This window comes from Dermochelys coriacea, chromosome 1 (assembly GCF_009764565.3).
Source record: "Dermochelys coriacea isolate rDerCor1 chromosome 1, rDerCor1.pri.v4, whole genome shotgun sequence".
Taxonomy (NCBI): Eukaryota; Metazoa; Chordata; order Testudines; family Dermochelyidae; genus Dermochelys; species Dermochelys coriacea.
Genome location: NC_050068.2, coordinates 47,356,618 through 47,381,752, shown reverse-complemented (window position 1 = coordinate 47,381,752; position 25,135 = coordinate 47,356,618). Strand labels below are relative to the sequence as shown.

Below are 25,135 nucleotides of genomic sequence, written 5' to 3'. Positions count from 1 at the left end.
ATGAAGTGAGCTGTAGCTCACGAAAGCTTATGCTCTAATAAATTTGTTAGTCTCTAAGGTGCCACGGGTACTCCTTTTCTTTTTGCGAATACAGACTAACACGGCTGCTACTCTGAAACGTCTCACAAGAGTATCCAGGACTAGAATAGAATGAGTCGGTAGACTGGTAGAAGAGAGGGAACACTGTCATCCACTGGTTAAAGCATTGGACTTGGAAGTCAGGAGATATGGGTTTTACTCCCAACTTTGCCAATTATTTCTGTGCAATACTGGGCCAGGCACTTAATCCTTCTGTGCCCTGGTTTCCCTATTGCTAAGAGTTATGTCTACAATAAAGCACTGAAGGCTTGCCACATGTTTCCCAGCCCCCTCTACCATCCCTACTCAAAACCGTTAAATACATGTCTAGGCATGTGTTGAACCTCTGCTGGCATCTTCAACTAGGAAATATGTTGCAAAGCCAACATTGAGCTGTGAGCCACACCACTACCCACTCACTTTGGCGTGTGGAGGTAGCAACAGCACCTCCAGGTACCAGGGCTTCTGTTTCAATAGACCACCAATGCCATTCCTACAATTTCATGTACTTGTATCTTCAGGTCCCTTTACTTAATCATTTCCTATTCACCCCCATCCACGAGAAGCTATCTGCCATTTATATACCCTTGCTCAGTGTTTAATGCAGCCTGGTCCAGTTTCTATGCATCTCAACCCAGCTCTGCCAAACAGCAAAACACTTACCCACCCAGTGTGCTGCTAGCCTGCCAGAGGAGCAAACCAGAGGTTCTCGTTAACTTCTGCTGTGAGTACAGACACAACCTCAAAGCAGCTGGCGGAGCTGGCATGCACCAGACTGGCGTACAATGCAGGGAGTGTATCAAGTACTGAAAACCCTCTACCACAAGACTAAGAATGGCCATGGCAAGTCTAACAACTGCCCCTCTACAAGCCCCTTCTACAACGAGTTTGACTGGGCCCTAACCACCACTCTGAGAAGAGAAGTCACTGTCCTCCACAACATACTTCTGAACATGCATGGTCTTGTGATCAGACTGGAAGACAGTGGGGGTGGCACCAGAGAAGACTATGGTGGAGCAGGGGTTAGAGTCCCAAGAACAGACTGTGGAGCTAGAAACCCAGCCATATCACCCTAAACTATCAAAATAATTTGTGCTCAAATGGTAAATATTTAATAATGGGTGCTCCCTTCACCACTTCTGTCCTTCCTTCATATAATATGAATTGTACTTCACAGTTCCCTCTTATTCACCCCCCCATTATGGTCTTCTCAAAGAATAATTCACCATGCATAACTTTTGTGCCGCCATCTTAATTCCTGGGAGGTCAACATCATACAGTAAGAAAAAAAGAGAAAGATTAACTGGGGGAAAATCTAGTTTCTAAAATCTAAACTCTTCTTTTTAATAAATATACTCTGTTTTCCTTTAGAATACATGCCAACAGCAACAATTACTTTAGTCACATAATGCTTTCTGACAGAACAACAAATTAGCAACATCAATAAACTTTACGCAACACATAAGGTGTAAGGCACACAGACTTGCAATAAAAAACCTGAACCCCAAAATTGTGATTTTAGGAGCAAAAGACTTTTTTTTTTTTTTTTACTCTGACTGAGTTGAAGTCCAACCTTTCACACAGATTGTGTGTGTCATCAAGATACTATTCAAAAGTTGAGGGACTGAGAACCAAAATATAAAGCTTAAGTTATAAGAATGTCTGTAAACAGAACCCATCCCCGTCATGGCTGAGTAAATATACGATTGGTCTATTCCTATGATTTTACTTCCAACTTTTTGCTAGCTTTCCTTTTTTAAAATTGCTTTTGTATCAGGGCTTTTTAGGACAGTCGAATAATGACTGTAGACTGACACTGACCTCAAATGTCTCAAAATACACCTAAACTTGCTGACCAAGTCACTGAGTATACTTTGGATCTCTGTTTCAGAGTACCAGCCATGTTAGTCTGTATCTGTAGACTTTCCTGAACTTGAAATTACTAGAATGGGGAGGCACTTTGTTTGCATAAAGGTGACCTAACCCACCCCTACTAGGTAATGCCCATGGCCTCAGAACAGGAGAGAAGCTCCTGAGAAGAGTTCCAAAGTGTGTGGGGGGGGAGGGGGTGTCAGGACCAGCCAGATCACCAGCTTCAAAAACTGAACATTAGGAAGATGACCTGCTACTGGCTTCTGGCTTGTTTGCCTTCAATGGCTGTTGTCATGGCTGCTAGCCTCTGGCTATGCAATGCCTGACCAAGAGGCCTATGCTTCCTCCATTGTCCCAGCAAGCCCACCAATGGGTAGGAGTCCAGCAACATGCAACATTTAAGATTCAGCATCTTCAAGCAAGTAACCTCTAGGCAGCCGGCAAGTGTGTCAACATTAATCACAGAAGCCAGTGGGACCAATAGCTAATCTTTTCAACCATGTACCAGATTCTTGAGGCTGAATGAAACCACAAGAATTGTGGCAACCATCCTGCATAAGTATCTGTCTTTTTGGTTTTGTTTTCTTTTCCCATATTTTTTATTACCAGAAGGATGTCTCTACCATAGAATTCTTGCACTTGTTTTTAACTCCAGCAGATGGCTGGTCGCGCATGTAAGAGTACAGAAGTGTGTGGACAGAACCCATAGAACTATTTAAAAACAACCCCTCCAAAGCAGTTGCTCAAATACCTGAGGCAACCCTAGGTTAAACAACACTGTCATCTAAAAGATCTCACACACACATATTTCATGGGTTATGAGTTGTATGTTTAATCCTGACAAATCATATTATTTACATCTAAATTTGTAATTCAAATATTAAATTAAAGAGCTGTGTCATCCTGAATTGTACTGGACTGTCTCATGTAACCCTATGTTGAGGTAGAAAATACTGGCTATTACCTAGCAACTACTAATTTAGGCAGGCTACCTTAATTAGCTTCAACCTGAGAGTGATTTGATTCTCCCTGTATCAGCTATTTGTCTGGAACCTAAATAGATCACCTAGCAATGAGCTTGACAAACCCCTGTGATCGGGAGATGGGGGGGGGCAGCAAGATAGCTAACCAAGATTGCTGTTTCCAAATTATTACATAGAGTTTATTTGGAATTGTTGGTTTATTTGAATTAAGTTTTTTATAAAAGACACCCTGGTATACAAATAAAATATATTTTTACTTAATCTGAAGCCATTAATATGAAAGGAAGACGGTCGTTTGGCTAAGAATGCAAGATAATTCATGTTAGGTAATTTTTTTCAAGTAATTATTATTTTTCATAGAATGATGATAATGTTAACCTAAATAAAGTAACATGAAGTAGAAACAGTTTGGATAAGAATGCAACACTATGTAATTCTTTCCTCATCAAATAGCTAAGTTTCCACATAGCCACAATAATTTATAATGACAGCATTCTAAATGTTCCCTGAATATCAACAATGTGAAGGCTTCCTGACATTCAGGGAGAAATAAGAGTGCAGTGCATTTGTTTGGGCCACTTGGGATTGAAGGAATATTTTTAAACTTGGCATTTTAAATCATGAAATAGTTAAGCGGATTATAAATGGATTAAGGTGGGTCAATTTGGGGATCTTGTTAAATTCTGAAAACGAACTATTCGGCTTTTATATTTTCTTGGAGATTTCACAAACAGTTAAAGTTAAAAGTTGAAGTTATAGTTAGTTATAAGAACTATATACAACAAACAATTATTCTAGTATGTTAGCTTGTTGATTAACTATTAAGGCAATTTCATTAATCCATGCGACATATAGCTTCAGTCTTGAAAAATTAAGAACTTACTTCTGTCTCTGTGAAATTTTTGGCATGTTTTTACAGCAACAAAGATATCCTCTTTCTTCACTGGGTCTCCCTACAAGGAAATGGAAAAATGAATGATGTAATTGCAGGCACTGCTTTTAACTTTACATTGTATACACATGTATGTTTTGGAAATAAAACAGAAAATACCTTTGCATTGCATAGTGTACAGTGCTAAGTAGTACAGTTCAAAATACATTTTCTACCTGTCAAAATATGGCATCAGTACTTTCAAATGATTGAAATAACATTGTCCAATGATTGTTTTCAAATGTTGTAGTATTATAGTTGGAGTCAGAAACACAAATCATTAAGAAAATGAATAGGAGGAATTCGTGTACTAACCCTGATAAAATATCACGTTTGGTCATCTTTGTAACAAAATAATTGTTGTAATGTAGGACGCAGAAACTGCAGAATCATAGAATCTCAGGGTAGGAAGGGACCTCAGGAGGTCATCTAGTCCAACCCCCTGCTCAAAGCAGGACCAATCCCCAATTTTTGCCCCGATCCCTAAATGGCCCCCTGAAGGTTGAACTCACAACCCAAGGTTTAGCAGGCCAATGCTCAAACCACTGAACTACCCCTCCCCCAATGTTGGGAAGCAGAAATTTAAAAAAGATTACATATCAGAAAAAACTGTTTTGGTGTAAGCAATATTCATAAAGTTATGCTGCATTCATTGACATACAGACAATAATTAACACATTTTTATAGTTATTGAAGTACAAAGCACTTTAAAGCACACCTGTTTCCAATAATTTAAAATCTAAATTAGACAAACACTGACAAAGGACAGTACAAGAAAAGCAATAAAAATGTTTTCATACATTTTTCTCTGTTATGATATTTTGTTTTAGGTGCTTTGGGATTTTTCACTATTTGTATTTGTTTTTAAAGGATCACATGCCAGAGTAAGAGAAGAAATCACTGAAATGGAGATTTGTGGTGAAAAGCTATCTGAAAGTAATGAGTTCTGAGGTAGATGTCAGGATTTTATCTCACTAGACATTAAACAATATGGTAGTATGATCATTTTCTTTTTCACTGAGTATTTTAATTAAAAAATGCCTTACTAATACTACTTTGTAATTATACAGCACCTTTGTACTGAGAGAATCCAAGTGCTTCATACAGAAAATTGATTATTATTGACCCTATTTTCCAGATAGTGAAACTAAGGGACAGAGAGGTTAAAGGACTTGCCCAAAGTCACACAGTGAGTCAATAAAGGTGCTGAGTAAAGAAGGACTGGTCTCCAGACTCCTACTGTCCTGCTCAAACAGACAGGGTGAGAACATCACCCAGCTCCAGCCCCTTTATACAGGTAGGAGGGGGCAGAGCAATGTAAAGGATCCCTAAAAACACTGGATCTGCTTGGGGAAGGATTCTTTCAACACATGAACTGTGGAAGATAGACATAAAGCTGCCTTCCAAGGACCACCTCAGAAGTATGGGCACAGAGAGCATGCTGGGCTGGGGGCAGGGGCATAAGGGGCAGCAGCTTATAGGACAGCTATAGGAAGCTGCCATTACATAGACCAGCCTTAGGACTCTGGAGGTCACAAAGATGGTTTAATGCCTCATTAGGTCCGCCCTTACCATGGGATGCAAGCTCTGTGCTATCTTCCCAGAGTAGACAATCCTCAAGGACCACAGTTAATCACCTCTGAACTGCCACAGAGATTATTGCCGAGATGCAAAGCACTGCTACCCTCAAGCACTCAAGCACTCAAAATGGTGTGACCGGGGTGCAAACCGGAACTGGGGTATCACTGAGCCCTCTGACATACCTCTGACAATCTGGGCCCCCTCTCACTGTGAAGGCTGTGACAAGCTGCAGACCACTCCTGTCCTGCACTTACACAAACCTTTACACAGGCAGGGTCACACCCAGCTGCAGTCACATGGAGGCTTCTCCCCCACCTCCACAGCTTAGGACCCCAAAGGTGTACTGTCTTGTCCTGGTCAAAAGCCTGACCTGTATGTTTATTTCCCAGTCCGCCTCTGCCCCAATGTGGAGAGGACAATTCCTGTTTTTGTTCCTGAGCATATTCCCAAACACTTCTAGCAAAACATACTGTTTTAGATAAAAAATATAAAACAAATTTATTAACTGCAGAAAGATAGATTTTAAGTGATTATTAGTGAGTGTACAGATCAAAGCAGATTACCTAAGAAATAAACAGAAATGCACTCTAGGCCTTATAATAGTCCCCCTGGGGGACTAACATGAAAGGGAAGGGAGTCCAGGAGAGCTGGCTGTATTTCAAGGAATCCCTGTTGAGGTTACAGGGACAAACCATCCCGATGAGTCGAAAGAATAGTAAATATGGCAGGCGACCAGCTTGGCTTAATGGTGAAATCCTAGCGGATCTTAAACATAAAAAAGAAGCTTACAAGAAGTGGAAGGTTGGACATATGACCAGGGAAGAGTATAAAAATATTGCTCGGGCATGTAGGAAAGATATCAGGAGGGCCAAATCGCACCTGGAGCTGCAGCTAGCAAGAGATGTCAAGAGTAACAAGAAGGGTTTCTTCAGGTATGTTGGCAACAAGAAGAAAGCCAAGGAAAGTGTGGGCCCCTTACTGAATGAGGGAGGCAAGCTAGTGACAGAGGATGTGGAAAAAGCTAATGTACTCAATGCTTTTTTTGCCTCTGTTTTCACTAACAAGGTCAGCTCCCAGACTGCTGTGCTGGGCATCACAAAATGGGGAAGAGATGGCCAGCCCTCTGTAGAGATAGAGGTGGTTAGGGACTATTTAGAAAAGCTGGACGTGCACAAGTCCATGGGGCCGGACGAATTGCATCCGAGAGTGCTGAAGGAATTGGCGGCTGTGATTGCAGAGCCCTTGGCCATTATCTTTGAAAACTCGTGGCGAACGGGGGAAGTCCCGGATGACTGGAAAAAGGCTAATGTAGTGCCCATCTTTAAAAAAGGGAAGAAGGAGGATCCTGGGAACTACAGGCCAGTCAGCCTCACCTCAGTCCCTGGAAAAATCATGGAGCAGGTCCTCAAACAATCAATCCTGAAGCACTTAGAGGAGAGGAAAGTGATCAGGAACAGTCAGCATGGATTCACCAAGGGAAGGTCATGCCTGACTAATCTAATCGCCTTTTATGATGAGATTACTGGTTCTGTGGATGAAGGGAAAGCAGTGGATGTATTGTTTCTTGACTTTAGCAAAGCTTTTGACACGGTCTCCCACAGCATTCTTGTCAGCAAGTTAAGGAAGTATGGGCCGGATGAATGCACTATAAGGTGGGTAGAAAGCTGGCTAGATTGTCGGGCTCAACGGGTAGTGATCAATGGCTCCATGTCTAGTTGGCAGCCGGTGTCAAGTGGAGTGCCCCAGGGGTCGGTCCTGGGGCCCGTTTTGTTCAATATCTTCATAAATGATCTGGAGGATGGTGTGGATTGCACTCTCAGCAAATTTGCGGATGATACTAAACTGGGAGGAGTGGTAGATACGCTGGAGGGGAGGGATAGGATACAGAAGGACCTAGACAAATTGGAGGATTGGGCCAAAAGAAATCTAATGAGGTTCAATAAGGATAAGTGCAGGGTCCTGCACTTAGGATGGAAGAATCCAATGCACCGCTACAGACTAGGGACCGAATGGCTCGGCAGCAGTTCTGCGGAAAAGGACCTAGGGGTGACAGTGGACGAGAAGCTGGATATGAGTCAGCAGTGTGCCCTTGTTGCCAAGAAGGCCAATGGCATTTTGGGATGTATAAGTAGGGGCATAGCGAGCAGATCGAGGGACGTGATCGTTCCCCTCTATTCGACACTGGTGAGGCCTCATCTGGAGTACTGTGTCCAGTTTTGGGCCCCACACTACAAGAAGGATGTGGATAAATTGGAAAGAGTACAGCGAAGGGCAACAAAAATGATTAGGGGTCTAGAGCACATGACTTATGAGGAGAGGCTGAGGGAGCTGGGATTGTTTAGTCTGCAGAAGAGAAGAATGAGGGGGGATTTGATAGCTGCTTTCAACTACCTGAAAGGGGGTTTCAAAGAGGATGGCTCTAGACTGTTCTCAATGGTAGCAGATGACAGAACGAGGAGTAATGGTCTCAAGTTGCAATGGGGGAGGTTTAGATTGGATATTAGGAAAAACTTTTTCACTAAGAGGGTGGTGAAACACTGGAATGCGTTACCTAGGGAGGTGGTAGAATCTCCTTCCTTAGAGGTTTTTAAGGTCAGGCTTGACAAAGCCCTGGCTAGGATGATTTAACTGGGACTTGGTCCTGCTTTGAGCAGGGGGTTGGACTAGATGACCTTCTGGGGTCCCTTCCAACCCTGATATTCTATGATTCTATGATTCTATGAAATTAGATAGGATTTGAATCAAGAGGTGTCTCATCCTGTTAGCTAGCACAAGCAAGTTATAGCTTTTGCATACACAGGCTGGAATTCTTCTGTCCTGCCTGACCCCTCTTCCCCAGGTCAGTCTTTGTTCCTAAGGTGTTTCCAGGTGTTGTGTTGTAAAGGGAGTGAGGTCAAATGAGGTCACTTCTCCCTTTTGTATCTTCTTTCAGCTTGCTGGAAAGATCTTTTGCTGTGACAAACAGTCTCCCTTGGCTATGTGCTATCTCTGACAGGTTTCCATTGCGCACAGTTCCTGGGGTTATCCTTGTGAGTGTATTCTCCTCGATGGGCCATCAATGTTGTTTGGCCTTATTGTTTTGTTGTTCGTGAAAGGCTGCTTGTGGGTGTTCCCAACCTCACAACATGTTTCAGTGGCACATACATAGGAAAATTTCATAACTTCATATACAATGATAGCACATACAACTTAATGTTCAGATTAAAACTTTTAAAATGATACCTTACAAGGCATACTTTGTACAAAACTTATCATAATTATATCACCATGGTGAATATGGGGCACAGAGTGTCACACTTGGTTTTCTCTCATAGAAATTTCTCCTAGCTCTATCATCATTTGCTATAGATGCTAAATGTGTGACAAAAAGTTTACAGTCTAACCATATGACTAACAAATTAAGAATGGGGGAAGGGATAGATCAGGGAAGTTCATGTGTGTGTCTTCTTAGTTCCAAGATTTTATTTAATTTTTTTCTAGGTTTGCTATTATCTGTTTAGCTCACATTTCTTGTGGGGAACACAAGGATTTGTAATCCTACCTTAGTGCACTGGATTCAAATTAATACCCCCACTACCTAATTCTTATATACTGATCTTCATCCGTAGATCTCAAAGTGCTTTACAAAGGAGGTAAGTATCATTATTCCCATTTACAGATAAAGAAACAGTGGCACAGCAAGTGAAGTGACTTGCCCAAGGCCACTCTGCAGGCCAGTAGCAGAGCTGAGAATACAACCCAGGACTCCTTAGCCATGGTCCACTGCTCTAGCCACTGACCCACAATGATAGTTCTAAGCATTCTAAAAAGGAAACTGAAAACGTATCACTTACCATGGCAGAACACCAATAACTTATAATAAACTATTCAACATAGTTAAAGGGACTAGGCAAAAGGAGTAGAATTACTAACAGCATTGCCATCACTTTACATTTAAAGAGAAAAGGTCACTAGGACAAAGAATTAAATAGTGCATGCAATACTTTAATCAAATAGCTTCTATAAATAAAAATGAGGATAGGTAATAATCTTACTAGGTATTGTGTTTTCAATTCCTATTGAAGGGTACTTGATATGGAACTATCTATTTAACAGACAGGAAGAAAAATCCAGTGGTTAGAGCACTAGTATGGGATCTGGAAGACCAGGGTCTAACAGACTTCCTGTGTGATGTTGGGCAAGTCACTTTTCCATTCATAAAATGGATAAAATAGCACTTCTCCTGCTCACAGGGATGTTGTGAGGCAAAATACATTAAAGACTGTGAGGTGCTCAGATACTCTGGTAATGGGGGAACATAAGTACCTTAGATAGATCAATCATGTCTATAAGAAATACAATATGTAAGAGGGTTGAGCATGTAAGAAACAGTAGGAGAATGGTACTCCAAATGTGATATTTTTTCCCCTTAATTTGGTAAAAATATTTTCTCCAGGTCCCTGAGATTTTCTGTAAGTCAAGTTTCAGCCTTTGTAATAACAATGCTCTCTCTAGCTTGTAAGTATAATTTAAAATATGATACTTACACAAACTGGTAGGAAGTTACTGAACATTGTGGCACAGTGAACAGCCTTATATGAGTTCAAGTCATCCGTACAAAACTCAGGCACTGGAGTAAGATGTGGTCCATTGCCTTTCTGCCAAATATATAATGCAATCTATCAAAATATACAACATAAGTAGTAATGAGTAATGGAATTAAACAATAATTTTCGTAATATACCCAGAAATCATTGTTATAAAGCAAATTAATAAAACATTTCAGAAGAAACAGGGAAATAAAGAGGATTCTGTAAAGACTGTGTATATGAATTGATTAACTAGTTTATTTACTTTGCATTTTGATTTTAAAATCAAACCACAATTTTTACTTAAAAAAACCTCTCTGCCATAACTTGAAAGTTTTAAAAATAATTAGCTCCAGGCACTCCAAATTGCCAAAAAATTGTAAATGTAAATATATAACAAAAAAAGCCGGGTTACAGGACGAAGGAAGGGGACTGAATAAATTTATCTGCACCTACTCTTAAATATAAGATAAAGTTTATTTTTTGTGGTGTTCTTCGTAATTAATTTTGGTGATATGGAATGCTTAATTCTGTTTGTTTTAATGTCAACAATAAATAGATTTTAAAATGGACCTGTTCTCTGATGATAATTTAAAATACTTCAAAATGAACATGAAACTACCATGGAAAGATCCTTTTGTCTATTGTAAACTGAAAGATTACCAGAATGCTAACAAACGTCTTTAAAGGAAGAAAAAGTAATACAAAGACAAAGTCTGAAGTAAAGACAAAGGTTCATCTTGTCTCAGCGTATCTTGAATTAATTATACTCCATGTTGTAAATTATTATATGTGGAGCTGTTAGCACCACCTCTAGTTAAGGTTACTTGACATTTCCCATTTTAAGTCCCTGTTTTCAGTTGCTATTAACTTCAAGTTTCAGAGTAGCAGCCGTGTTAGTCTGTATTCGCAAAAAGAAAAGGAGTACTTGTGGCACCTTAGAGACTAACAAATTTATTAGAGCATAAGCTTTCGTGAGCTACAGCTCACTATGCTCTAATAAATTTGTTAGTCTCTAAGGTGCCACAAGTACTCCTTTTCTTTTTATTAACTTCAACTAACTGTATGACATGAAATTTTCTATGCTGGATGTCTGCATCAGGCTGATTCCTTTCCTCCCTCTTTTTTGAAAGTTTCAGCTAAAATGGTTCAGATGTTTCAAAGAACAAAAGGAGGGGGAAATATGTTCTGCTATAATTAAAAAAATTCTTTCAAATTCTTTCTTTGCTCACTTGCTCACAGTATAACTGATTGCAATACGTGGTGTCAGGAAGGAATTTCCCCCGAGGTCAGATTAACAGTGACCTTGTAGGGTTTTCACCTTTCTCTGCAGCATGTGAGTACATGTCACTTGTCAGGATTATCTGGGTATATCTCACTTACTCATTTCCCTGCCATTATGGGGGCCTCAGGTACTGTGCACCTCAGTCCCTCTTATTCTCTGCCAGTGGCACATAATCTCCTGTAGGCTGTAATACTTTGGTCTAGTTTCAGTTGTTGTCAGTTGTGAGGGTGACATTGGTATCCTGAAATACACAGGAGATCAGACTAGATGATCTGGTGATCCCTTCTGGCCTTAAAACTCTGAACTACTTCACTGAGAAGCTCCAGCACCTCCATGTTTTGAAGCAGAGACTTGATTTTGGCAGGAGGGTTGCTCTGATATCTTTGGCCATCCCCATGAAAAATCTCACAAATTTGGCCAAGTTATAAAACCTTAAAAAACAAACAAAACAAAAACAACCAACGACCCTCAGTTTGCATATACTCAGTTGAGACTTTTAATCGCTAAATTCTCCTAATATATTGTCTGCACCGAATAATGCTCTATCTTGGGAATGCAGGAGGATAGCAGAATTTTCCCTGCAAATACTCCTCCTGACATCTGGGGGGGGTTGCAGGAGCCAGAAGCTAGGAAGCAATAGAGGGGAGGAAGGGTCAGGAACTGATATTGGTGGGGCGTGGATAGGTGCAGAAGGAGAAGGCAATAGGAGATGGGATAGGGTGGGGGGTGAACAGGAGCAGAAGCTGGGATGGGGGGATTTGGATATGAGCAGGGGCAGAGGTGAGCAGGATCCAGGGTCAGGAAAGAGGATTTGGGCCAGGGATGGAGGTGAGCAGAATCTAGGGTGGGGCAGGAGGACTTTGACAGGAGCAGGGACAGATGTGAGCAGGATTCAGGATTGGGTGGGAAGATTTGGATAGAAAAAGAGGTGGAGGTTAGCATCAGGAGCCAGGGGTGGTGGACAGGAGCGGAAGCCAGAAGTTGCAGGCATATATAGTAATAGAGGGAGACAAAGACAGGTAGGGGCACAGGAGCAGAAGTGTCTACAACCACGAGAGAAAACTCCTACAGAACTAGAAGTCCTTAGTCTCGCCATTCCTCTTTCAGCAGTTAGCTATGAAACCTGCTGGCAAGGTGCCCTCCTCTAGTGACTGATACACACAGAGGATAACAGTTTCCTGCTGCTATCAGTTACTCTTTCAGCTTTAGTGGTAGAGATGAACCTAAAGTCCTAAACCAAATGATGACCCAAACTGGGGAGCAATATGGTTCCACATGATGGAATTTCTGTCTCAGTTGGTTTAAAAAAAAAAACACTTCGAAAATTATATTAAAAATCTACCTTAGGTTGCCAAGTCAAACACTCAAAAATAGGAAAAGCCAGGATTAAGTTCGACTATGTAATCTTGATTTGTCTCCTTTGAACTTATGCATTATGATCATAGAATCATAGATGATTAGAATTGGAAGAGACCTCAGGAGGTCATCTAGTGTCCAACCTCCTGCTCAAAGCAGGACCAACACCAACTAAATCATCCCAGCCAGGGCTTTGTCAAACCAAGCCTTAAAATCCTCTAAGGATGAAGAGTCCACCACCTCCCTAGGTAACCCATTCCAGTGCTTCACCACCCTCCTAGTGAAATAGCATTTCCTAATATCCAACCTAGACCTCCCACACTGCAACTTGAGACCATTACTCCTTGTTCTGTTATCTGCCACCACTGAGAACAGCCAAGCTCCATCCTCCTTCATGTAGTTGAAGGCTGCTATCAAATCCCCCTTCACTCTTCTCTTCTCCAGACTAAACAAGCCCCGTTCCCTCAGCCTCTCCTCATAAGTCAAGTGCCCAGCCCCCTGATCATTTTTGTTGCCCTCTGCTGGACTCTCTCCAATTTGTCTACATCCTTTCTGTAGTGGGGGCCCCAAAATGGAGGTAATACTCCAGATGTGGCCCACCAGTGCAGAATAGAGGGGAATAATCACTTCCCTCGATCTGCTGGCAATGCTCCTACTAATGCAGCCCAATATGCCATTAGCCTTCTTGGCAACGAGGGCACTCTGCTGACTCATATTCAGCTTCTTATCCACTGTAATCTCCAGGTCCTTTTCTGCAGAACTGCTGCTTAGCCAGTCGGTCCCCAGCCTGTAGCAGTGCCTGGGATTCTTCTGTCTTAAGTGCAGGACTCTGCACTTGTCCTTGTTGAACCTCATCAGATTTCTTTTGGCCCAATCCTCCAATTTGTCTAGGTCCCTCTAGACCTTATCCCTACCCTCCAGCATATCTACTTCTCCCCCAGGCTTAGTGTCATTTGCGAATTTGCTGAGGGTGCAATCCATCCCATCATCCAGATCCTTAATAAAGATGTTGAACAAAACCGGCCCCAGGACCGACCCCTGGGGCACTCCGCTTGATACCGGCTGTCAACTATATATTGAAACGCTGATCACTATCTGTTGAGCCCGACAATCTAGCCAGCCATGATATAGTCTTTAATTACATGTTCAGATACTATTTTCCCCACACCCCAGGATCTCCAGCTCATCCCTCCACCCCAGGATGTGTTCTGAGAATGAATCAGGGTTGTGTACTGAAGGAGACTGTTGTCTGTAGGACCCTGCCTCATTTGTTGCAGAAGCTGGAAGGTATATAGTGAATGAGGCAGGGAACTGCAGGAAGAGAAAGGATACTCTTTTAGTTAAGAAAGTTAAATACTACTATGAAGGACTGAATTCTAGCCGTGCCTCTACCACAGAGCTCCTAAGTGATGCTGGGTAAGTCACTATATTTGGCATATGCAATCCGGTCAAGCTAAGCCACAGCATTCTCATCAATCATGTTCAAGGCACAAAGACCTCCAGGAAGTTGAGTCATTCTGCAGTCCTCAGCAGTGTGTCATGGTTTGTGGCTGCCCACATTGACATAGTGGACTGTCTCAAACACCAATAAAATTCCGCTGCAGCACAAATTCCATGTCTGGTATGAAACTGCTTCAGAAAGCTCCATGCCTTCATGGTAAATCAAACCCAGGCTGACACTGAGTGGGGTACAAGACAAGATAATATAATTACTTTCTCTGCAGACCATGAAGCTCGTAATGCTTCCTCTACCGTAAATCCCTCATCTGGTAAACATACCCAAATCGGTAGCCAAGAGGGCAGATGATGATGTGGTGGATTAAACAGGTCTTTAATTTAATATTACACAATTTTGTCACAAGCTTTGCTATGTTTTCCTCTCTGCATGCTCTGGGCAGAGCAATATTGCAGGGAACTGGTAACCATGGTAGAAGAGTAGATTTAAGAGCGCCTGAAATAATATGCATGGTGGAATTAAGTTATACGTCAATTATCTTTGTGTGAGACAAGCAAGCCCATACTGGAGTGCAGTACTCTGCCACTGAATAACAGTGCCAAGGCAGAAGTGTATGTTTGGGCACTGGACCCCCATGTCATTCTGTAGTTTTCAGAGCAGGTTGTTGCGTGTTTTGACCTTAGTCACTGTCTTTTAAGATGGTCACAATATGTGAGTGCTATCCAACATGATGCCTACATAAACTGGGTGTAAATCATGTTTTATTCACTGACCATTGAGAACTATTTTCAGGTCTCTGCCCACTTATGCATGATGTAAGTGGAAGACAATTGACACAGTCTTACTTCCACTTGGGATCAGATGCCACAGACAACAATAATTGACAATACCCGCTATATCTGCACTCAGAACACTCTCAAGTATGTCAAAGGAGTGTGATTGAGTGCCGAGGAATATGTTGCCTGCATAAACAAACTTGTGAGACCCAATATATGGTAGGTCATTCGAATATAAGTTGAGTAACATTGGCAATAATGCTTGCAAGAGGCTGCTGTTCTGGTGTCTCCAAGCACCTTGTTCTATTACCAATATGCATACGGAAATGGCGACTTCTCAAAAACAGAGCCATTGCACATATAATCAACTTGGCATAGTTCTAGACAATTTCATCAAAATGCCTGTGTGCCTAAATATATCATATGTCACAGTAAGGTTAAGGAAAACTAAACCACTCTTCAGCTTATGTTAGAATCCATTTTTGATTAAAGTTTTAAGTGCCAGCAAGTCACTTAAACCAACATATTCATTGCCGATCACTGAAAGTGTGTTCTTCAGATTTGTAGAATTAGTGAGCACTCAACTGCAACTGAAGTTGACTGGAAGCTTGCTTTGAACAAATGAAGTGCTATAAAAAGGCTAAGTAGACAAAAAATAAGGACCTAGGTGTCTCAAGTTGGGCTCCAAAAATTAGTGAGCACTTGGAAGTTAATCTCAATGTGCCTCAGTTCCCCAGATGTAAAATTGGGAAAATAATTCTAATGGGGACAATATCATCTAATCTCACAGAAATGTTGTGAAAACAAACTCTTTAATGTTTGTGAAGCACTCAGTGAGAGCGCCACAGAAACACCCAGAAGAAAATAAATAATTTTGTATTCAGTACAGCATAGGCTAGTGTGCATTAAATAAAGCGTGGGAATCCACTGAATGTGGAAGATAAAACAGAGTTCTAAGATTGACATTGAAAATGAAAGATATTTTATGGAATGCCATTCTAAAAGGCCTTCTTGCAGAAAACCATAAACGAACACAATGTGTGTGCTTTATGACAAAAAAAAGCATATATTTGTAAGACAGACTGTGTTCCATCTGGAAAGCCACAGCAGAGTAGTGAATATAGACAGTATTAGGAAGAAGACTAATGAATAGGCAGAAGCTAGACCTAATAGAGACAAAGGTGAAATAAAAGCACTTAAGGCAAATGATGTCACTTGGATTCTGTCTTACTGAAGGTACATGAGCATAATACAATTCCTTTTCCCCTCAACAATGATAAAGCAAAATAGAAGAACATGGTAATCACTCTTCTGTCACATCTCCCTTGTATCTCCAGCTTCTCCAGTTTTCACTGAAATCTAAATACACTGGGATTAAGGAATGAGTGGATTCATGAGGGCAGGATCGTAAACTAAGCTCAAATATTTAACATCTTCATAATTTAGACTCTATAATACCAATATTAAAGATACTGGATTGTATCCTTTGATTTACTGGCAGCCAGTGTAATTTATGGAGGACAGGTGTAACCACCTCTTTACTTCGATTTGAAGAAGCAAGCGAGCGATTACCATTTCAATTGTTACAGCCTTGGGGTCAATTAGAGTGTGTTACAGTAACCTAGTCTGGGTGTGGCAAAGGAGGATGGCCCCAGGAAGGTCTGCATCAGAGAGAAATAGAGGGACTTTCTGGATAAACCAGAAATGGTGGTAATAACTCTTGATGACCATCCAAATATAAACTTCCTATCTCAGAAAAGAGTGATGGATTTCCATTCCTCCCCCCGACATTTCCACAAATCTGTTTGACTAGCATTGGCTGTACTGCCTGAATAATACACACACACAAGCCACAAGGAGGCCTCTTAAAATGCTTCCTGCTGCCAACAACCATCATAATAGTTTAGTCTAGGTTGAAATTCAATGTCAGTGAGGCAATCTGATATCTGAGACAATTCTTAACGGGTATAGAAGCGGAGATTCAAAATGCAAACTTTTCTATTTGATGAGCTGGGGACCTCTTCCTTTTTTCCATAGCAAACTTCCAAAAAGTGATGCCTTCTTACACACTATCACATGATACAAATACAAGGTTATTTTCTTACATGTCTCACAGGAATAGAACATGGCTTACCTCATGTTTTAAATCTATTGTAAAGTCTGACTTAAGTGGTTCACTTTTCAGCTTGTTTGCAAGCCTGTACAATAAACATAATGAAATTTACTTACTTCATAATGTAAGAACAAGAGTAATGTAATGGAGACAGTAACAATTTTTTAAACAAACAAACTTGAGATTTTATTTGTGTCTATGAAATGTCAATTTTTTAACGGTTTCTTGATAATGAGCTGTTTACACATGAGTTGCAGGAATTTAGCAGATACAATTCCAAAATACAGTACAAATGAACTAATTCTTTTAGAAAACAACATTTGCAGTGTTATTTTACTATACAACCCTCCTTCAACATTTAAAAAAAATTAAGCTAATTCATCAGGAATTTGAGAGGTGGGGAGTCGTTTGGGGGCTGGGGGTTGTTGACTGCAAAAAAAACCAAACAAAAAACAAACTCACTTCTGGATTTATTAGAACCAGAAAATGTTTATATAAAATAATATGGAATGGAAAGGAAACATCTGAACATAGCTTGCTGCTGCGAGTACTAGTTTTTAGCATATGCCTCTCAGTGTCAATTTTGCCTGCCCAAGAAGAGAGTCTTCAATAGAAGAGGACCTGCAATCCAGCATCACATTTTTAACATTCAAGGAGACAATTTTGTGCTTGCAGCTGCTTAATGATCAGCCCCTTGCTCACTAATCTAAACTTTTTCTTCCTATTTGTGCTCCCATTTGTAATATTTAAACATTTTCCATTTATGAATATATACTTTTACTGCATAAAGGTGCATAAGACTTTAAACTTCACATGGTATGTAAAATCAAAGTGTATACCAAAGAGACAAAATTACATGCAAAAATATATTTCTGCACATATGTATTTATGACATTTTAATTATTTATTATTATAATTTGTGTTTGCAAAGCTTCTTTTGCGTGTTTTGGTATGTGGGATGAGGAGGAAAGGCATTTTATAAGAAATAGTAATATTTTAAATTGTGTGTAAAACACTAATCTGTGCTCAGTCATAACTCCTTAAAATAATATTGCTTAGTGTTTATATAGCTTTTTATATCTTCAAAGCACTTTACAAACATTAACTAATTAACTATTAATAAAACAATTTTAAAAAAGATTATAAATTAAATTCTTACTTGTTTACAAGCGGAATGCTAAGAGCCCAGCCAGCAGCAAAATCTGGAAATTTAAAGACTGTAGGATTTTCAGCAAAGGCATAATGATGTATTATTGTAGATTCTTCATCATACAACGCTTTTCCTAAGAACCATTCCTGTAAAGAGAGGTGGGATATATCATTTTGCTCATCTATGCATTGCTTTAATAAAGGAAACAGATAAAAAACAATATTCATACTGAATAAAATGAACCCAAGAGAGAGGGTGTGTTGTTTGTAATGAGACTGACTAAAATTTCATTTGTTTGTTGATGGTGAGAACTGAGGAGGAGAAAACAGGGCAGGGAGAGAAAATATTTTAAAGATCCACACGCAAAGTACTTCCAAACCATCAGCTCCCTTTGGTCCTGCATCGCAGCAGCTTCCCCTTCAACTGAGGACTGAATATGTCTAATACTACTCTGAGTGTAGAGGTGCACCATACCCTCACGGGCTGAATCCACATCAAATTTGGAATCCATGTCCGTCAATCTTCAGTTATGTTTCACTAGTGATTTTTTAAGGCAAATACATTTTAAGTACCCAATCCCTCAAAACAGTAACTGACCGAACATGACCAGAGTCTGTTCTAAGTTTTACATGAATGAAGCAGGAGAATAAGTAATTACTTATCACAGAACATTACAAGGGAAGTTCAAGACACGATTTATTGTGTCGGGAGATATTTAATAAACTTAAATGCTGGTACTTTCCTTGACATTAATTTTAAATAGCAAGACTGACTACTCACATGCATAAAGTTAATTTCTCATCTAAGTATTTGCAGGACTAGGACCCTAAAGAGGATTTTAAACATAAAACCAACACCTAAGAAAGGAATGGGTCAGTATCCACAGCCACAGGGCCAAAAAGTAATACTAGGAACATTTGGATCATGTCAAGCAGTGATTCAACAAAAGCTTTTTAATTGTAAATATTATTCTATGTATTGTTGCAGTGCCTCATGGCCCACACTGTTTGGCTTTCGACAATTTACAATATAAAATTACAAATTCTTCAGGTAAAATGGACAAAGCTGGGTTTATAATTTCATCACAACATACCAAATGTCATATAGTGTTACTTAGGCCATAGTAAAGATTGTGTCAAAATTCCAGTTTATACCCCATTTTCCATCTGTTTATAACTTTCAGGAAAAATAATCACTCCTTTTTTGAAAATTAGTCTTCTGGAATATATTTTTTGTACCAAACTTTTAGATCTATTAGACAAAAAGAATATATTTAAGCAGAACATTAAGAAATATTAAGGCAGGACACCTCAACCTCAAGACATCCTTCCCTTCTTCTCAGCAGCCATTTGTACAATTGCATATGGAAAGGCTCCTAATTCTCCAGCTCCCATAATCCCTTGCATCTCTATACAGGTGTAAAACATGTTTCCCCATCTGATTCCCTAGTCAAGCCAGATTCTATCAGGACAGAAGGAGGTTAAGGGTGAAAGGCTTCTTGACATTCCCTCCACCAAAGTCAGAGGAGTTCCTACCGTCCCCTACGCTCTTAAGCACTGAGTTTTATCCCACCAACAAAATAAGTCCATTTTTCTTTGTTTACTATTAGTGACAACAGCATCCACTGGAAAGCTATCTAGCGGATAAAAATATTTGAGGAAGAATGGAAATGGATAGAGATGCAAACTCTTGTGTATAAAAAGGTACTATTCTGAGTAATAAAATCATTCTTTAAAAGTGAAGCCATACAAAACATTTCCAGTCTAGATTTAGGGCCTTAAGGGTTGAATCATTTTGGTGCTACATACATTCTATGCTATTTGAGAACCAGTTTCAGTGAATTATTTCTAACATTTTCATACTATGGTAACATTTAGCGACTCTCGTCAAGAGCAGGCACTGTGCTAGACAATGTGTAATCAGAGATGTCACTCAATTTAATCAAATCACCAGAAACAACATGCCCTGGGTAGTGTGGAAAGGCTCACTCTGTGATATTATGGTGCAAAATGGAGAGCTCTTATGGTTGTATTGCTATATAATATTTTTCTATACAAAAGCTCACTGCTGTAACGATTATTTTTCAGTCTCTGATATTTACATGACAATGATTTGTGATCCTGCTAAACTTCCTAAATAAATAAACAGATCAAAAAGTAGTTCTTATATCAAGTTAAGACCAAAGCTGACTGTGAAAAGTTACGAAAGGTTCTCACAAAACTGGGTGACTGGGCAAGAAAATAGCAGACGAAATTCAGTGTCATTAAGTGCAAAGTAATGCACATTGGAAAACATAATCCCAACTGTACATACAAAATGATGGGGTATAAATGCCACTCAAGAAAGATCGTGGAGTCATTGTGGATTATTCCCTGAAACCATCTATTCAATGTGCAGCGGTAGTCAAAAAAGCTAACAGAATGTTAAGAACCATTAAAAAAGGGATAGATAATAAGACAGAAAATATCATAATGCCACTATATAAACCTATGGTATGCCCACACCTTGAATAGTGTGTGCAGATGTGGTCACGCCATCTGATAAAGGATATACTAGAATTGGAAAAAGTACAGAGAAGGGCAATAAAAATGATTAGGAGTATGGAACAGCTCTCTGATGAGGCAAGATTAAAAAACTGGGATTGTTCAGTTTAGAAAAGAGGCGACTATGGGTGGATATAAGTCTATAAAATCATGAATGGCGTTGAGAAAGTGAATAAGGAAGTGTTATTTACCCCTTCACATATTTACCCTCCTATACAGGAACAAGGGATCACCCAATTAAATTAATAGGCAGCAGGTTTAAAATAAACATAAGAAAGTATTTCTTCACACAACGCACAGTCAACCTGAGAACTTGTTGCCAGGGGATTTTGTGAAGGCCAAAAGTACAAGTATATTAAAAAAAAAGAAATAGGTAAGTTCATGGAGGATAGTTCCATTGATGGCAATTAGCCGAGATGGTCAAGGACACTCCCCCATGTTGTAGCTGTCCCTAAACCTCTGACTGCCAGAAGCTGGGAGTGGACGACAGAGGATGGAAAACTAGATAACTGCCCTGTTCTATTCAATCCTTCTGAAGCATCTGGCCTTGGTCACTGTCAGAAGACAGGATACTGGGCTAGAGGACCATTAGTCTGACCTAGCATGGCCATTCTTATGTAATTGTGTATTTTAGTTACGCTAAAATAACCTGTAAGAACTACTTCCCATGGTTCCTGGGTGTAAAAACCATACATTATTCTCCTTACTCTATAAAAAGTAGAAAATGAAAACCAGTGGTATAAATTTTCATTAGAATATGGTGCCTGCAATATTAACCCACCAATCAACAACAGCAAGTACATTCAAAATTACATCTGATATTCTACTTTCAAGTGTGTTCTGTCACATCTAAGTATTATATTCCATATTATAGTTTTACAAGGCCATTGATGTGCACTGGATTTACCAAAATTATGGTTGTACATGCCTCGTTAGTTTATTTGTTTTAAATTTTAATATTTCTTTTTTTGGCAGAATAAATTCAAGAAAGAGAAGGAGTAGGCAGCACTGGAAGTGAAGTGTTATAGTGTGTTAAGCATACAACATCTCACAGGTATCAGAACTGCAACACAACTGAAAAATGGAGCAAGTTAAATACAGAGCATCAACTTCTAATTTTGAACTCTTCCTAGTGTCACAAACTAATTTATTTAAAGGTGAACTATAAAGCTAATGTTTAAAGGTGTTTAAGATGCCAAATCATTAACAGAATGTATGCAGATTTAATATTTAAATGTTTACATTTTAAAACAAAAGTCCATTTACCCTGTGACACTCTATCACATCACAAGCAGATTGTGATGTCAACAGCTCATGCAGGGGAGCTAGATACATGGTGTCATAGCCTGATCCCCAGTACCCTTCTGTAGGAACACCAGTCTGTTGTGAGTAGTCCCAATTCTGGGGCCCACGTGCTTCCAAGCCAACTGGGCCCAGGCAGTCTAAGTCAATGTTTCTAGCTCTGAGGCCCTAGACCACACTCCCAGATTCAGACTTCTGGTCTGTCATTCTTCTTTGAAATGTGAGGCGCTGCTGCCCAAGTACCTAAAATTGATGTCTGAGACTTCCCAAGCCCCCCAGCTGCTTCCACATGATCCCCCAGAGCTCCAAATAGGCTGCAGGTGCTCTGGGCTTCTAGTTTAACCCTTTCAGGAATAACATGGCAGGAAAGCAAGGTACATACGCTTAACAAAGGAATTTAACCACAGCGACTATATTCTTGAAGGCACTAAGTTATGGAGGTCCTGAGAAGCACTCCCTCCCTTGTCTGATCTTGCCTCTTCTGCAAATCTGAGGTTGGTCAGCATTACCAGTTGCGCAGAGTTCCTCCTGCCCTTTTCAATCCTGCACGTCGCGCTTCCAAATGGCAATGGTCATTCCCCCCTGCTCAAAGCAGTACCCAAATCTTGTATATGGTCTCTCTTCTTTTCCAGGTCCCCAGGCTGAGATGCTGCAGATCCACCTGCCATACTGGCGCCCATGTATACAAAATCCATAGTATGATAGAGTCAGAGCCAGAAGCTGAGACACAAAAGTGATGGCTCCAGTTTGCTTTGTGATGGTTTCTGAGTGATGGTGCTTCAATGAGGTGGCCAACCAACTTTCCTGGACGGGGCACCTCTCTGGAATTCAATTCAATAAACTTGCATTGGGCAAGATAAAGTGTTCTACCCATAATATAAAATGGAGGTGCTAATACAAAACGGAGTTCACAATTTGATAGACATATTCCACGTCATCAAATATGGAACCATGAACCCACATTTGGGCAGGAAAACAGCAATTCTTATATATTTATTAGGGCTGCCAAGTGATTAAAAAAATGTATTGTGATTAATCATGCATTTAAAAAAATTAATCACAATTAATAGCACTATTAAATGATAATAGAATACCATTTATGTACATATTTTTGGATATTTTCTACATTTTCAAATATACTGATTTCAATTACAACGCAGAATGCAAAGTGTACAGTGCTCACTTTGTTTATTTTTTATTACAAATATTTGCACTGTAAAAAACAAAAGAAATACTATTTTCAATTCACCTAATATAAGTACTATAGTGTAATCTCCTTATCATGAATGTTGAACTTACAAATGTCGAATTATGTACAAAAAAACCTGCATTCAAAAATAAAACAATGTAAAACTTTAGAGCCTACAAGTCCACTCAGTCCTACTTCAGCCAATCGCTCAGACAAACAAGTTTGGTTACAATTGCAGGAGATAATGCTGCCCGTTTCTTGTTTACAATGTCACCTGAAAGTGAGAACAGACATTCTCATGGCACTGTTGTAACTGGCGTTGAAAGATATTTACATGCCAGATGCACTAAAGATTCATATGTCCCTTGCATGCTTCAACCACTATTCCATAGGATATGCATATTCATCCATGATGATAACTATCCAAAGCAGAGTGGACTGATGCATGTTCATTTTCATCATCCGAGTCAGATGCCACCAGAAGAGGGTTAATTTTCTTTTTTGGTGGTTCGGGTTCTGTAGTTTTCGCATCTGAATATGGCTCTTTTAAGACTTCTAAAAGCATGCTCCACATCTCGTCGGTTTCAGATTTTGGACGGCACTTCAGATTCTTAAACCTTGGGTCGCGTGCTGTAGCTATTTTTAGAAATTTCATATCGGTCCCTTCTTTGCATTTTGTCAAATCTGCAGTGACAGTGTTTGTAAATCAAACATGTACTGGGTCATCATCCGAGACGGCTATAACATGAAATATATGGCAGAATGCGGGTAAAACAGAGCAGGGGACATACAATTCTCCCCCAAGGAGTTCAGTCATAAATTTAATTAATGCACTATTTTTTTAATGATCATCATCAGCATGGAAGCATGTCCTGCGGAATGGTGGCTGAAGCATGAAGGGGCATATGAATGTTTAGCATATCTGGCACGTAAATACCTTGCAATGCCAGCTACAAAAGTGCCATGCAAACAACTGTTCTCACTTTCAGGTGATATTGTAAGTAAGAAGCAGATAGCAGTATCTCCTGTAAATGTAAACAAACTTGTTTGTCTTAGTGATTGGCTGAACAAGAAGTAGGACTGAGTAGACTTGTAGGCTCTAAAGTTTTACATTGTTTTATTTTTGAGTGCAGTTATGTAATAAAAAAATCTACATTTGTAAGTTACACTTTCATGATAGAGATTGCACTACAGTACTTGTATGAGGTGAATTGAAAAATACTATTTCTTTTGTTTATCATTTTTACAGTGCAAATATTTGTAATGAAAAATAATATAAAGTGAGCACTGTACACTTTGTATTCTATGTTGTAATAGAAATCAATATATTTGAAGATGTAGAAAAACAACATCCAAAAATATTTAATAAATTTCAATTGATATTCTATTGTTTAACACTGCAATTAATCACAGTTAATTTTTTTGAGTTAATCGCATGAGTTAACTGCAATTAATCAACAGCCCTAATATTTATTTTTAAATTTTACTCAGTTTTTGGTCTTCACATACATCTTTTTATTTTGTGGGGTGTAAAATAGCTCTTCTTAAAGCTTTGCAGCACATCTTTAATTGTAGTTTTGTTTTAATCTATAGGATGCTGGCTAATTTACATGGAGGATAACATCTGAAAACTAGCAGATACTGTTTTGCATTTTCAAATTTTTTTTTTTTTTGGTTTTTTAGAGGGAAGTGAGGGAGGGTCTCAGACTGGATTCTGTGGAAGGGTTTCCCAATGGTGTGGAAGAATGGTTCCCCGTTGTCAAAATCTTTCTTTCTCAAGTCTACATGTCCATCACAACCTGCATCCTTGTCAGAAGTTCTTAACTAGATCTGCAAGCCAAAAACCACTGGGGGCAGATGAGGGAGCTTGGGAGCTGAGGCCGCAGAAACTAGCAGCAGGTAAGCACAGGGAGGTAAAAGTTGCAGAAGTGTGCAGGGAATGGAAGACAGTA

General features: G+C 39.7%; 1 protein-coding gene across 12 annotated transcripts in view; it reads right to left on the bottom strand.

The window, feature by feature from the left end:
• The window catches only part of B3GLCT (beta 3-glucosyltransferase), a 146,358-nt gene that overhangs the window by 26,889 nt on the left and 94,334 nt on the right, over window positions 1–25,135 (bottom strand). For 10 of the 12 annotated variants that reach the window (XM_038389653.2, XM_038389683.2, XM_043504381.1 and 7 more), the window contains 4 exons: window positions 18,159–18,295; window positions 17,021–17,084; window positions 9,972–10,103; window positions 3,817–3,886 (listed from right to left, as the gene is read on the bottom strand). In XM_038389653.2, the coding sequence (XP_038245581.1) occupies window positions 3,817–3,886; window positions 9,972–10,103; window positions 17,021–17,084; window positions 18,159–18,295 (403 nt within the window). The remainder of the gene's footprint in view (window positions 1–3,816; window positions 3,887–9,971; window positions 10,104–17,020; window positions 17,085–18,158; window positions 18,296–25,135) is intronic. The other 2 variants (XM_038389673.2, XM_043504377.1) reach the window with 1 other exon arrangement.